This window comes from Nycticebus coucang, chromosome 12 (genome assembly GCF_027406575.1).
Source record: "Nycticebus coucang isolate mNycCou1 chromosome 12, mNycCou1.pri, whole genome shotgun sequence".
NCBI lineage: Eukaryota > Metazoa > Chordata > Mammalia > Primates > Lorisidae > Nycticebus > Nycticebus coucang.
In genome coordinates, this window is record NC_069791.1 from 65,553,630 (window position 1) to 65,569,203 (window position 15,574).

Consider the following 15,574-nt stretch of genomic DNA (forward strand, 5'->3'; position numbering starts at 1 on the left):
GTCTTCCTGACCAATGCCACACTCCTCTGTTTCTCAGGAGCCCACCTGGTCCCCAGGCCCTTCCTTGCCAGCTTCAGAACCTACCTGGTCCATTCAGCTCCCAAGAGGCTTCTTCACTTCCTTCCTTTTCTGGATTTTAGGATCAGAATTTTTTCCCAGCATTCAGAGTTCAATTCATCACTCCCTTAAACTGTCTATTCAATTTTCTAATAAAAATAGTCACAAAAACATTAATAAGCTGCCTTAGCTTATTCCTGCCCCAGCTGACTTGCCTCCTCCTAGGGGCTCCTAGACCATGCCCACTTGGACAGCTCTGGTGGGAACATTGCTGATGGGCTGCCCTTCCTCCCAACCCCAGCCCCTGCATGCTGCCACTGTGATGTCACTGATGCAAAGCTGGAGACAAATGCGCTGTCAGCTCTTGCACAGCCAGGGGCAGCTCCCCCTTCCTGTAGCTTAGAATCTTCCAGTGAGACTGAGTCCTAGCCCTAGTCCTGAACCTGCGTCTGCCACCTGGTGATGAGGTGGTGATGCCTCCCACAGAGCAGTGCTGACACTCAGTTCAAGCACATGCTCTTGCACTGCCGTCACCACAAGAACTGTCATTGTGATCACTCATTGGAGGGACAGAAGCCCTCTATGAATGTCACTACAGCTGCTCAGGCTTCTCCCAGGAGAGGGTCCCTGTGACAGCAGCACCCCCAGCCACCCATGCTCCCACTCTGGTTGTCGGCACAAAGTACCTTCTGGCATTTCAGAAAAATGTTAATGATGCTTGCAGAGCAAAATGTTTTGACTTTATTCTTCAGTGTACTTCTGAAGTTTTACTGTTCATTTTTCTGAAGCATTGACTGTGCTCTTGTTCTTGGCAAGGCACTTGTATGGGTGCTTTCCCCAGGACACCCACAGACTCTTCTCCACAACCCCCAAAGTTGGTCCTGCCTCCATCCCCATGCTGCACAGCACCAACTGCTTTTCAGGCCCAGAGACCTGGGGGAATTTCCACCCAGGCCTCCAATCCTCATTCTTGGGGCTCAGGGAGAGGGCACCCAGCCGAGATTTGCAGGTGCCAATACATCTGAGAGTGGGAGGGGCCTTACAGGGGGATGTGGCTGCCAAGCCATTACTCCAAGGAAAAATCAGGGTGCTGATTAAGTTAGGTCGAATCCTCCTCACAGACTGGTCACCACGGACCTGGCAATCAATCGCTGCTTTATTATACGCCACACGTTTTAATTAGAATCAATAATCTTCATGATAAACAATTAAACAATTATTCCTTCCTCTGTGGAGTTTCTTTGCTGAAATTGATGGGGTACAGAGACACAGGGAGGCCAGATGCTGCACACTCGAGCCTGAACCCCTGTGTCCACTTCTGCAGACCCCGAGCAGCCAGGGGCCCCCGGAGGTACCTTCACCCCCACAGCAGACCTGAGCAGACCTGCTTCAGGCTCAGGTTGACTGCAAGGGAGAGGAATTTCAGTGTTAAGGATGGACTGAGACCAAAGTCAGAAAAAGATTATCTAGAGCAGTGATTCTCAACCTTCCTAATGCTGTAACCCTTTAATACAGTTCCTGTGGGTCACGACCCACAGGTTGACAACCGTTGGTCTAGAGGGACCTGGGAGTACTGAGGAGAGCCCCAGGCCTGCTATCTCAGCTGCCATTCCCAGGTGCCTGCACTTCTGCTGAGCAGGCCAGGGTGTCTGTGTGGGCTCCCCACTATCTGCCTGCCTGACCTGCTGTCTCTGCTCTGAGGGGTGCGGGGAGCCTTCAGGGGCCTCCAGTCACACCCCTGCTATGTGCATCTGCAGCCCGCTATAGGAGAGCCTCACCCGTGAGAAGAGGGGCAGCCTCTCACGTGTCCTGGTCTGTGCTTACTTGGTTACAGAGCGGCCAGCACCCCCCAGAGAACTCCTGGTGCCCCAGGCAGAAGTGACTGCACGAAGCCTCCGGCTCCAGTGGATCCCAGGCAGCGACGGGGCTTCTCCTATTCGATACTTCACGGTGCAGGTGCGAGAGCTGCCAAAGGGAGAGTGGCACACATACTCCTCGTCCATCGGCCATGAAGCCACAGCCTGCATAGTGGAAAGGTACTGGGAGAGCCAGGAGGACCTTGCCCCTGGAAGCACTTGCCCTCAGAGTAGAGTGTCCGTGTGGGCTGAAGAGACAACCCCCAAGAGCCCACATCCCCTTCTTATGGACCAGGATCCTGGGTTCTGGAGCCACTTCCAAGGCCCACCTGGCCCCTTCCTGCATGTTGGTTCTCATACCTAGGCCCCTGGGACTCCCAGGGCATGGAGGATGGGAGTGGGCCTGGATGGTATTCTCAGTCCTAGCCCTGTCTAGCCAGCCTCAGAGAGAGAAGGTGGGGAGGGGCTGAGGGCTGAAGAGGCTCCCTTCTCTGTCCACGAAGCAGCAGTGGGTAGATGGCACCTCTCAGGTCATCCTTCCTTAGTGATGGGCTGATGGGGAAGGGGTTTGCCCAGGGGACAGGAAGAGAATCCATCCACTTGCTCCTTATTTACTGAGGTGCAGGCAGAAATAGCTGCATTGGCATCAGTGACAGTATCTGAATGTGAGGATCTCACAGATGGGCAGCCTGGACCCTACACCCAGCCCCTGCCCAGTTAAGGCTCTGAGTGTTGGATTGTGGCCCCACTGCTGTGTCCTACATGTAACAACAATGGGATTTAAGGAAAAGGGACACCCCCACTCCCTGGTTCAAGGAACAAGTGCACGACAGAGGAAAGTGTTGGTGAGTTGGAGTTGAGAAAACCTTGTTGTGTTCCGTAGCTGTACTTACAGCCTCATGTGAGTTAGGGGGACAAGACAGAGCAGCACGCATTTGATGCTCTCCTCTGAGTGGCTCTCCGCGATGATCGCCAAGTAGCTTCCAGATGTGTGAAAGCCTTCTGTCAGGACTTTGTTTCTGTTGTTATTACTTTTGCCATCCTCACTGCCATTATCACTCATGATTATGTAGCATTCTGTTCCTTTCAGAACTTTTCCATATCTTGTTTCATATGATGTTGATGATAATTGTGTGAAGATATAGACAAGACTTCCTGTTCCCATTTTACAGATGAGGAAGCTGAGGCAGAGATGTCTTCAGGAATGAATATGTTGTGTCTCAGATTCTCCAAATGTAAGAGATAGCCCTAAAATGTGTGTAGCTCTGCCATCCTGTGTCTGTAGCTCGAGACTTCATAGGCACATCTGCCTCTTGCAGCTAATTTATGAGGGTCTGTGACGTAGTGTAAATGTAGGGCATTCACATCTGAGCACCAAGTTTTCTGCAATCCGTCTGCCCTTAGTAGCTGTGTGGCCTTGGAAAAGTCCATCCAAGGCCACTCACTAAGCCTCAGTCTTCTTTTCTATGAAAAGCAGGGCTGGAGGAATGGATCTGTTGTTTCTTCTAGCTCTGTAAGATTCTCCAAGATTTTCTTCATTTTGACTGTGGGCAAACTGACATCCAACACATAAAGCAGTCCAAAATAGTCAAACCGTCCTCCAAGTTCCTGCTAGCATCCTATTTGCCCTTTGAACAGCAGCAGTAGAACTTGTGAGGCACAACTCTCAGCCCTCCACAGGGCCGCACTCCTCCTTGCAGACGCCATCCACCTGGAGCCAAGAATTCTCAGGGCAGGGCCCTTAGAATCAGATGAGCATGACCAGGCGTGCCCAGCCTTACTTAATAAGCCACATTGGCTGCTTAGCTTAATTAGCAATGTGTGCGTGGATATAAATAAGCACATCCCTTTGTATAACCTTCTGAAAGAAAGAAAAAGGTCCAACTACTTTTCCAGGAGGCTTCTGAAATCAAACAGACTAATTGTGTGCTTGGGACTTCATGTTGGAAAGGAGAGGTCCATGTTTCAGGACAGACAGTTTAATTTGGAATAGGAAGGACTGTTGTCAATTTCCTAATGGGCCAGAACTAGGACAAATGCTTCCTCTACCTATCAATAGAAAACATGTCACAGGCAGAATCCCAGGAAAGTAGCATTTCATATACTGCCATCACATAATCCCCCTTTCCTGTTTAATAATCCTGACAGCTACATTTTATTTTTACCCATTGCATTAAATCTGTTAATATCCAAAAAAACCATAGAGTCTAACCATCTACATCTAGCGTCTGTGACTACATCTAGTGAATATGAGTCTAGACCTCCAAGGAAGGGGGTGGATTTGGGACATGTTGAGGCCTAGCCAGTTTCTGGTCAGTGGTTAAAGCTTTGAGACTGGGGAGCCTCCCTCAGAAGTGCAGTAGAGAGAAAGAAAAGAAGGCCCAAAGCCCAGAGCCACATAGAGATGCTGGATGTCACTTTAGGGTAGAACAGCAACAGGGCGAATTCAGGGAGTTGTTGTGCACCTGCAATGGTGGGTGCTGCTCTGCTCTGAGCTCTCCCACCATGACAGGTGTGATGAATCCACACAGAAAACATAAGGCCAAGAGGACTTACCATGTAAAACTAGAAGGATTCATTGAAAGTCGACATTCTTTTCTTATTCTTCCATATAACCTTTAAAAATACTGCTACTTAAAAATCAGGTGAAAACTTGGCCAAGGATATTATGTGTGAGTTTGATATTCTTTGTTCTTTGTAATGTCAACATGAATTCTTAATAACTATTCTCAGTGTCTTCAAGATAAATAAAGGCATCAGTGGATAGCTTTTAAAATGCTTAGAACTTATATATTTTATATTATAACTGATGTTCATGTGTGGAACTCCTTCTATTCATACCACTGCATTTAGCTTGGAGGAAGGAACATTGAACTGTCAGCCGTGAGTCCCCCTCTTCCAACCCCAGAACACTTTGGTGTGGAAGTGAAGTTTGTGTGTGGGTTAACGCACTGGAAACAATAGATGTATAAACTTGCTTTTTCAGTATATTGGGTTCCTGATTTGGGGTGATGAGAGTTTTGATAGTAGGTTTGGGTAATGAGGGTCTTGTGTTATCCAAATATATTTATTTCCTGAATTTTGGATGGTTAGAAGAGAGAGTTTAGAGAACAGGTGTTATCTCAGAAATGTACCTGAATCTTTTCAGTTTCTGAGTTAGAGGGTGGGAATTCAGAAGGCGAAGTATAGGAAGTGTGTGCAGGGGTGAGGGCACAGAGTGAGCATCAGGAGCAGGAAAGGGAAAGTGACATTTATGAATCACCTACTATGTGCTAGGATCTGTTAGACTCCATGAGGGTGGATTATATAATTTAATTTTCTCCTGGCCCTGGTCAAACAAGTGTTTTCTCCATTTCCATAGATGAATAAGGTGAGGGAACCTAACCTGCCCAGGGTGGTAATAGCAGAGCCAGCATTTCAATTCTTCTTGGCCAACTCCACAGCAGAGGTTTGAGTAGGCCTGGAAGAGTGAACAGGGGCATTAGAAGATTGCAGGAGAGTTTTCTGAGATTGTGTATTCCCTCACCAAATAGACTCTGCAGCCCTGCTCTGCCTTGGGGGGGAGCATGGCAAGAATGATAGTGAGGAGGAGGTACAGAGGTAGACCAGTGTCCAGAGGAGAAGAGGTAGGCTGGGATGGGTGTACAGAGGAGACCAAGGAGGAGAGGTAAGCTGGTCTGGGTATGTAGAGGAGACCGTGGCACAGGAGGACCACGCTGAGCCAGGGAGCTCACATGAGAGAGGGGAACCTTTGCATGGCCCTCTACTCCTCTGCATTGCTTCCCATCTCTAGGGTGCTGGCATGGCTTCTAATCCAGAGAGTTAGCACCTACAGATCCTCCCAGAGACAGTTCATCAATCGTTGGTGAATGAGATGAGCTGGTAGAGCAGAGACAGGGCTGATGCTGGGACTTCTGCTCCAGTCTCCTTGCTTCCACCCATTTGTCTCAGAGGGGGCTCATTTGCACAGCCACCTCAATGCGCTTACTGCACACTACCATGCGCGCAGTGTGGGAAGACGGTAGCGAAAAAGCATCTTCAAGGAGTTTGCAGTGTGGCCCCAACCCCAAATCATTATGGAGCTGTGAAGTACTAAACTGTACAGTGGTCAATATAATGACATTAGCTGTCTCAGGAGCACCTACTAGGTGCCAGACACTAGGCTGCCTTTACACGCATCCTCTCACTCAGCTCTCCCAAGAACCTCAAGAAAGTGCTCAAGGACTAGCATTTTATTCCTTCCTTCAGCACGCGGTGACTGAGCACCTCCTGGGTGTCAGGTGCTGCTCTTGGCACAGGAACATGCAGCAAGTGAGACTGACTCAGCCCTGTCCTTGTGGACTTTGAGTCTTGGGAAGAAGACAGTCATCAAGGAGATAGTCAACTACCATTTGTGACAAAGAAGATGACAGAAATGGAGGGGTAGAGAGGACAGGCAACAGGTTGGACACTTTCTGCAGCTAAGTGGATTGCTGTAGGATAAGAACAGCAGATATTCAGTGAGTGCTGCTGCATGCCAGACCTTCTACTAAGTGCCCCACCTGAATTTAATTCTCATATGAACTTAATGACACTGGCACTGTATCAGCCCAGACAAAGAAACTGAAGCAAAGTCAGGAGCCCATGGCAGACTAGGAGTGAGGCAGTTTGAGTGCAGCATCCAGGCTCCTAACCTGCCATGAAGCAGCAGCAGGCCCTGCACCTGCAAGTGGCTCAGCAGGCAGGGAGGGGTGGCCACAGGAGAAAAAGCCTATGGTTATCACCAGCCTGGATAAAATGACTTGTAGGAAGTTAGGTGCAGGTGGGAAGTTGTTGGTTTTTTTAACTTGGCAAAGTCTATCTCCCAGTGTCCCATGGCAAAGATCATTCTCAATGGTTAGACATTAGCAGTATCTCCATTAAAGCCGGCACCAAGGCCAAGCTGCCCCCATCACTGCCCCCCTCTAGTGTGGAGCTGTGCGTACAGTGGCTACGACACGTGCCTGCACAGCAAGGTAAAACCAGGTTTTAGAGGGCTATAGAGGAAAAGCGTGCCCCGAGGTGTTAACTGGTAGAGAAACGTTGCAATCTGGTCTCTAGCAGGAGAGTGATACAGAAGTAGGGGTAGAGGAAAAGTTTTCTGACTGTGGTTTCTACAAATGGCTATCAATTTTCTAAAAAGCAGAATCTTCCTTAAAACAAGTGTTACTCAGGACTGAATGCATAAACTAGGTAGAAATGGCACTCCTGTTAATGGAAGCAGGTGGTGTGGGGCTCTGGACTCACTGAGGGTTCCTTGGGGCTGCAGAGAGTCTTGGGGGTTCCACGGTGCTGAGTTTGGAAGCAACTAGTTTTCAGATTAGACTAGCAGGGAGAAGGGAGGATTGGTCTTAGGTGATGAGCACTTCAGCTTTGATGTAGTCGAGGAAACTTTTGAGATAACTTGGACTTGGGAGACAGGGGTCAGTGAGTGCTGAATCACCCCAAGTTTTGTAGCCTGGGATACTGTGAGGATGTGGCACTATGGCCTGATACAGAGCCGCTGCCATGAGAGGAAGAGAAATAGCATGGCTTCCTCACCTGCTCATTCTGGAGCAATGGGAGGAATGTTCAAGAAGAGCCACTGGCAGGATCCCAAACAGGGGTGGGCGTTTGACCCTGCAAATCAGGTCTCTGGTGAGGGCTCCATGAGCACGCCAGCACAGTCTGCACACAAGAGTTTGGTTGTAATCTTAGTGTCGGGTGTGGTGTGGGGCTTGACATTTGAACCCAGTCTGTACAGAATGGCTTGATGAGGGGATGGATGGAAGGAAGGAAAGGTGGATGGATGGATAGAAGTACTAATACTAAGCAGTGCTTCAAGCGCCATTAGTGCCCCTAAAATCTCCCTCCAAGGGCTGAAGGCAATTTTTCATGTGGCAATAGACACAGATGTGGTCTTACATGAAGTGACATGTGAACATTGCTTTAAGACAACCCCATATTCCAATCCTGCACTTATCAGTCCTCTGGCAGTAGCATGTGAATTAGTCTAACTGGGCCTCTGTTTTCTCATCCTTGAAAGGGGAATGGTAATGAGTCTTACCTCTCAGAGCTTGTGCAGGTTGCTGGGGAAATGCTTGTCAAGTGCTTGTCACAGTGTCTGGCTCAGTGAGTGGCAGGGTTGAAGGTGAGGCAAGAAGCTGGTCTGGTCTGACCAGACCCCTACTAGGAACACTTAGAGCTGTAGTTCTCAACCTGTGGGTTGTGACCCATAAGAACCATATTAAAGGGTTACAGCAGTAGGAAGGTTGAAAACCACTGACTTAGAGATGAGCAAGGAAGTGAATTAGGATCTAATTAGCTCCTCCTGAGGAATTCCCTGAGTTCCTGGGAGAGCAGTGATTTGCTGTGTTAGGGTGTCTCCAGTTGCAGGAGGGGCTGGTGCCTCCCTGGGGAGCTCTAGGCAAACTCTCCCTCTCCTGGCCAGGAAGTTGTACACTCACCTCCCTCTGTGAAATCCATATCATCCTGGGCATTATGACAGTCCCAAGTGTGCAGGGTCTGTTCCCCAAACAGATTCAAGGTCACCTTAGAGCAATGGTACTCAACCTTCCTAATGCTGCAGCCCTTTAATATAGTTCCTATGGGTCACCACCCACAGGTTGAGAACTGCTGCCTTAGAGGCTGTGCTTATTGCAACTGGGAAGGGATCTGTTCCTGACCTGAGAACAGCCTCCTTGTTGCTCATGGGCACCCAGAGCTGTCCAGGCAGGGAAGTTTTCCCTTCCTCCCACAGCTTTACCAGGAGTGCCTGAGAGCAGAGCAGGGGGCAAGGACCCTGCAGTCACAGTCTCTTCCACATTTCAGGCTGAGGCCCTTCACCTCCTACAAGCTGCGCCTGAAAGCCACCAATGACATTGGAGACAGCGACTTCAGCTCAGAGACAGAGGCAGTGACCACGCTGCAGGATGGTGAGCATGCTGGGGCTCAGAGTGCCTTCCTGGCTGCTGCCTCTGGTACCAGGAGACTGGCTCCTAGAGAGATTCCCAGGGAGTGGTGGTGAGCAAGAGGGTCCCATTAGTTACAAGCTGCTTGGACTTGTACACCCTGTGATTGTAAATCAAGGTTTCAGGACCTTCCACATGGATTGGAAATTTATTTGATTGGCTTCCAAAGCCCCTACTATCCATTAGCATCACATAAATTGAATAATTGATAGGGTAGTGAAAAATAAATGTCAGCAGGTAACAGTTTTTAAGAGGTTTTCCCAATTTTTCTCATTCACACCACTGTTTGACAATAGCGCAGGTGAGTGATGGAGGAAAGATTTCCTCAAAGCTCCAGGTGGGGTTTTCACCCATTGTGATCTACCTTGGAAATGTTGGACCTGAAAATTTACTGTAATTTTGTGACCCTAGCCCTCAGTGAGTCTGTGAGACAGCCCTGGCAGACGAGTCCAACCATGCCAGCAGACTGGTAGGATGGAGAAGGATGGAGGAGGCATAAGAGATGCTGCTGCTCAGGTCCTGGGCCAGAAACCAGAGCACTTAGTTCACCCTGCAGCACTTTATAACAATTCCCAAACCTATCCCAAAAGCACTGTCTTTTCTATTTAATGCACCAGTAGATCAATTTTCAAATAAACCAATTTCCAGCTGGCTCACCCTATGACCTTATATCTTCAGTTCTGCTCTTTTTAAGACCTAGAAGTTTAGTCTCTCCAACACAGGTCGTTAGGGACCTGCAAAGGGGTTGTGGGGTGGGGAGGGGGGGAACCATGCTCTGTTTCTTAGCAGCCCAGAGACTGTTTTGCTGCAAACCCAGCACTCCCAGTGGAGCCAAACTTTGAAGGCTTGTGCCCTTGAGAAGAGGGGCCTCCAGCCTCTAACAGGCCCCCAGCTATGCTCTCTGGAAAGGCCAGAGAATGGCTTTTTTGTGGCTCCGGTTTTCTCACCCAGACTATTTTATGAGCACTAATCCCAGTAGTTTATTAGCGCCAGGTGGGGAGTCAGGGAGGAGAGAAGCCAACAGGGTTCAGGGGAGAAGTGCCCCTGGCATGGTTCAGTGAGTGAGCACTGTGGGTTCTAGGGGCCCAGACTAACCCTGAGCTCACAGTGTGGGAAAAACAAAAGATGAGACAACCCCAGAGGTGCTGGAGGCCAAAGCCATTTGTAGCTAGAAAAGCCTCCAAATTAATCCCCAATTAAAGTGGGGGCCGACTTCACACAAACTGCTAGGTAAAGATTTCATTAGAACTAAAGTACAAAACCAAAACTGTGCCCATGAGTTCCTTTAAATCGTGCATGTAACACAATTGAGGTAATATTTGAAGCTAAACACTATTTTTTAGGATAAAGAAAAAAACACACAAGCTGGTTTTGTTGTTATAATATCGCTGACAGATTGTGCCAGAGCAAGACACAACAGCCTTCTTTGCCCCAACTGTGTGATCCAAGCGCGCCTTTTCTGAAAAAATATCCAAGGGCCTCTTCAAGCTCCCCGCAGGCCTTTTTCATCCTTTGATATTCAAATCAGTGCTTTGATGCCCTATCTTGTCTTCTTCTTCTTTGAGATGTGCGGCTCTCTCTGCAGCTCTTTGCATTGTGTCTGTACAGCATTGTTTCCCACTATCAGCTAGAGACCGAGGGGCCCTGGCTGACTCCTGGGGCTGGGGAACCCCTGCCAGATGGGGAGAGTCCTCTGAGTATGTGATGGCTACTGATAAATATTTCCTAATTATGGTGATTTTTATTTCCTTGCACAATCTCACAATTTGAGGCTATTGAGAGCACATGTAATTTTGCTCTAGCTTTCTCTAGGAAAGCTGAGGAGAGGTTCCATCTTTAAGAAGCAGGAGATTCAGAGGACATGAAGGGAGGTCTGTCCTTAAAGCAGAGCTGGGCAGGGGATGTGCAATTTATACAGGCACTGCTGAAGTTGGGACCAGAGGTGGGGGAGGCTTGGCAGGTCCAGAGGAAAATCATAGAACAGGTGACCCAGGGATGGATCTCGGGACCTGGGTGGAGGATCTGCCAGACACACAGGTGGGGATATGGGGAGAAGACCCTCATTCAGGGCAGTCACTATACATAAAGCAGAAAATGTGCCAGGCTCCTGCTGGGTCTCAGTGATCTTACAGTCAGGGAGACATGGAGAGGTCAATGCAATGTCCTGAGATGGGACCACATAAATCCAAAGTACATAGTGGGGTGTGGGAAAGGGGCAGAGAAGACCTTCTGGACAGGTTGCATAATGAGAAAGATTTCAGTTTGGTCAGAGTGTGAAGCATGATGATGAGTAGAGGTCAAACAAGTCTTGTTCCCCAGAGAACAGCAGAACCTTTGCGGCCACCTAGAACCATGGCAGACTACCCTTCAGCCTTGCTATCCCCTCCAGCTACCGCCTCACCAGAAATCAGCCTCTTTCATGACAGTCACATTCCTGTTTCAAGCTAAGAGCACTGTGACCTGGCTTCATTCTTTGCCCTATTCAGGAGAAGTAGCTCTGCTCTAAATATAATAATAATAATTAATAGTAAATTTTTTAAAAAGATATGTGCCCTCTTTCCCAAATCCTAGAACTGCAGGGAGGGTCTGGAGCCAGGAAGCTGCCAGGGCAGCATTATGGAGGACTGGCTCTCAGAAAATCCAGAGAGAGCAAAACTCATTTGGATGTCTTGGTTTGGGTCTTTTTGTCAGGGACACTGTTAGAATTGTGTCCCTTCTTTCCTGGGCACAGGGTTTGAAGGGCCACCCTGGGAAGCTCTGAGAAAGGGCAAGGAGAAAGGGGATCCCTCGGGAAGGAAAGGAGACTGGGCTTATTAGCTTCCCGCATGCTCTGAGGGCTGGGCCTAGAGGGTGGCTAGATACTAAGAGAACAATTCTAATCTTTGCTTTCTTCTTGTGTGGATTTCAGTTCCAGGAGAGCCTCCAGGTTCTGTCTCTGCCACACCACACACGACTTCCTCTGTTCTGATCCAGTGGCAGGTAAGAAATTGGGGAATCACACGTGTTTTGTAAAATGTGTTCTCTTGCCCTTGCTCATTCGGCCACATCAGCTGGACAGGACTGCAAGCCGAGCCCTGTGCTAAATGTTTGAGAGCAGAACAAAGGAAACACTCTCATTGGGCTTGCAAACCCAAAGGGAAAGTGGTGTCAAAGTATAATTTCCAAAACGTTGAAAACCAAGCAGACTGCAGTGCACACACACAGTGAACTTGTACTCAGCTCATTAAGGAAGGCCCAGCAGGATGGTGAGGCTGGTTCAAAGAGCATTAGAGGAGCTGGATATTTATGGGTATTTGACAAGAATGTTCAGTAAGGCTCCTGTGTACACACACAACTGGTTAATGTCCTACAGGGGAGTAAAACTGTAACCTTTGGAGTTATCTTTTCTAGAGAAATCACTTGCAACCAGATCAATATCTACAGGATTACATGTATTTTCTCAAAGTCTGGGTCCAATCTCCTGTGAACAGTGAATCAAACTAGGTCACATTCTCTGAGATAATCACACAGCCCTTGGTGGGCCTGTTAAACAGTGCTCCAATGAGGCATTAAAGGACATATGGCTGCCTCTGTCCTGTATTTCCAATCTTGGGTAGTGTTTGCTAACAATGAGGTGCATTGAGGAAAAAACTAACAGGGAAAATAACTGCCCAGGGGGTGCAGGACCCTGGGGAAAGCCCACCTGAGGAATGAGCTGGAAATCTGTGGGGCTCAGCCCTGGTCCCAGAACAGAGGGGCAGATGTTGAACATAACTGGACAGGGACAACCGACCAATGGGCAGGAGGCACAAATGAGAGTATTTGAAGCTTCTGGTCAATAAGGGATGTTGCTAAGGCCAGTTCAGGGGCTTTGGGGCCATAAAACAGGAATGCCATGAGACTAGATGGGTGGAAATGGATGCTGGTCTGTGTTCAGAGACCCATGGCAAGGCAAGTTCAGCCTAAGAGTGACCTCTGGGGGCTTGGGGTCAGGAGGATGGTCCGTGTGCCCAGAGGTGCTTTCTGGACTGTCCATCTGGAGACTGCTGACCTCTAAAGTCTTAGATTTCCCCAGTTGTGTTTGAACTGGAGGGTGTTAGGGCATGTTATGTTTAAGGGGTGAAAGTGGCAATTTCCTGTCAATCAACCTAACCCAACTTGGGACTGCACTTATGGGAGCCATGGGGGCAGGAGTAACACTGGGTTTCTGTTAAGGGTATGTGATCTCCTTCATGTTTTGGCAGAGGAATCATGGGCCACTTCACCTCCTTCCTATTATTTAGAGACTACTGCTCTGGGTAGAATGGAAATCTTTTAGGTGATGAAAAGACATTCCCAGTGTCTCCTGGTGAAACTGGAAATTCTCTGCTGTGCACTAGGCCCTGTCTAGGACACAGCATATGGGAGTTGAAACAGGAACCAAGAGAACTCAGCCTGCGCCCCTCTCCACCTCTGGGAAGCCACTGTCAAATTGACAAAAGGCCCCCAGTTTGCCACCAGGTGACTGTGACCCTGAGAGGCCTCTCTGGCTCCAGGTTCCTCCTCTAGCTCCCATAAGTGCAGTATAAAGTTGTATTAGGTGTCGCTGGTCTTTCTGTCTGTGAGATCTACATAGTCTGGCTTCAGCCCCTCCACCAGTATCTTTGGGAGGAGGTAGAAGACATTCAAAATGGAAATCCAGGATCCCAAGCCCTTCTGTTTCCCACCGTCCACTAACACAAGCCACTGAAAGAAGATTGGTCCTTTGTACTTTATTGAATGCCACCAGAAAATTAGCATTTTCTTTGTAGACATGGCAGCGGCCTGCCAATAACTAGGTAAGCTCCTTTTCTGTAAAGGCAGCAAGTGTCAGGGCTGGGACGCATCACCTCCTCTAAACAAGAGCTGTGAACAATCGCCTGCTGTCAGCCCCAGGGTCCTGCTTCTCACTGGCACAGGCTCTATGCTCCCTCCGGGCTGTTGGACAGCTCTGGGAAGAGCTGCACTAAAGGAACCTGGCCTGTGTGTCCATCAGCTGTCTCCCTCCAGAGCCCAATAGAACAAACTAATTGTGGGAAGGCCAGAGCAGGAGGTGGTCAATACAATGTATTGCAGACATAAATGCCTGGCAACTGGCAGGCAATTGAAGTATAATTAAAATTATGAGTAATTTGCTAAATCAGAAGGAACAGAACAAAGAAAAAGAAACTAGGTTTAAATATAGATTTGCATTCCAAATGAAATGTTTCACCTGTAAATCCCCCTCCCATTGTTAATAATTTGTTTAAAAATACAAACACTGGCTATGATTTTAAGGCTGCAAACCCACTCAAATGCTCCCCACCATGGCAACTTGTCAGGTTTGATTTGTCTTAGGAGGACAATCTTTGCTTTTCATGGGGTCCAGTTCTATTTGAAATCTTTAGATTTGAATGTGTATTTTAGACAGTGGTAGTATTGTGTTCACAGTGAGTACAGCTCATAATAGACATTAATGTTTCTGAATTGATCACAACATTTAAGCTGGCTGTTCTGAAACTTCCAGTGGATTGTACAATCTGCCACTCAAAAACATTGCCCCTCGCTACTTTTTAGCAAAGAAAAAGTCCTAAGCAATAGATTACATCATGCAAGAAGCTCTCAGTGAAGGTGGACTCTGGTTGCAATGGGCACCTTCCTAAGAGAAGGTCCTCAGCTGCCTGGGTGAAGGCTGGAGAAACACTGGGCCTCTTCAGAATACATCTCAAGGGTTTGTTTCCTTTTCTCTTGACATCCACAGCCAGCTCCTGGGTAGCTGTGAAGCCCCAGAGGTGATTGAGAGAGACTGTAAAATATAGAAAGCTTTCATCCTGGGCAATGAACTCTATAACTCATTAGTGGGAAAATTGGGAGGATGGACAGGCCTCCCCAGGTAGAAGGCCAAGAGAACAGTGCTAGGCACCAGGAATTGTAGGCCAAGCAAAAAGGTAATGTGTCTCAGAGGAAGACATGTTGGGTCCCCTTTGCTTTGCTAAACCACTGAGACTTAATCCCAGAGGAAATCCCTTTTTTACTCTCCAGGAAACAGAAGTCACTGGAATGTGAACTGGAAGCTCAGCTGCCTAGGAGACCATGGCAGTCAGGTTAGATTTCAACTTTAGGGCCAGCTCTGCCTTGTACTTGCCATGAGGCCTCAGATTCCCTAAGACTCAGGTCCTTGTCCGCAGAGGGCACTGGGTGGAAAAGCAGAGGCCAGTGGCTGACTGCACAGGCAGCTGAAGGGAGTGTAGTTACATGCGTCCTGAGCACTCCCATCCTGGCTCTTCCCTTCACTCCGCCCCGCTGCCTCCACATCTTTCCTAGCACATGGCCGTCCTCCTGCCTCCTACAGTGAGTGATAAAATACAGGTGTGCTCCTGCCAGGTCATCCTGCATTTTAGCAGGGGGTTCTTGAAAAATGAAATACAGGCAAGACCCTCAAAAGAATCTGCTGGTAGAATCTCTGATATGCAGTAGGCAGAGGGCAGACATCTTTGAGGTGGGGTTCCTAGTTCCCTTCAAGCACTGCCCATTTGCACAGCCAATCCAGGATGAAATTAAGAATAGATGGGGTTGTCTTTGACTCCAGCAAATCCAACTCACGTCCACAGCATTTGCTGAGCACCTGCCATGTCTAAGACCTGTCATAGGTACTATGGACACATGGACATGAACAGGACCCAGACACATCCTTGCACTCTGGGGGCATGTACTGAG

General features: G+C 48.5%; 1 protein-coding gene across 1 annotated transcript in view; it reads left to right on the forward strand.

Moving 5' to 3' along the window:
- Positions 1-15,574, forward strand: part of SDK1 (sidekick cell adhesion molecule 1) — a 1,108,031-nt gene that overhangs the window by 1,013,261 nt on the left and 79,196 nt on the right. The window contains exons 30-32 of the mRNA XM_053556749.1: positions 1,892-2,093; positions 8,742-8,845; positions 11,790-11,860. Coding sequence (XP_053412724.1) covers positions 1,892-2,093; positions 8,742-8,845; positions 11,790-11,860 — 377 coding nt within the window. The remainder of the gene's footprint in view (positions 1-1,891; positions 2,094-8,741; positions 8,846-11,789; positions 11,861-15,574) is intronic.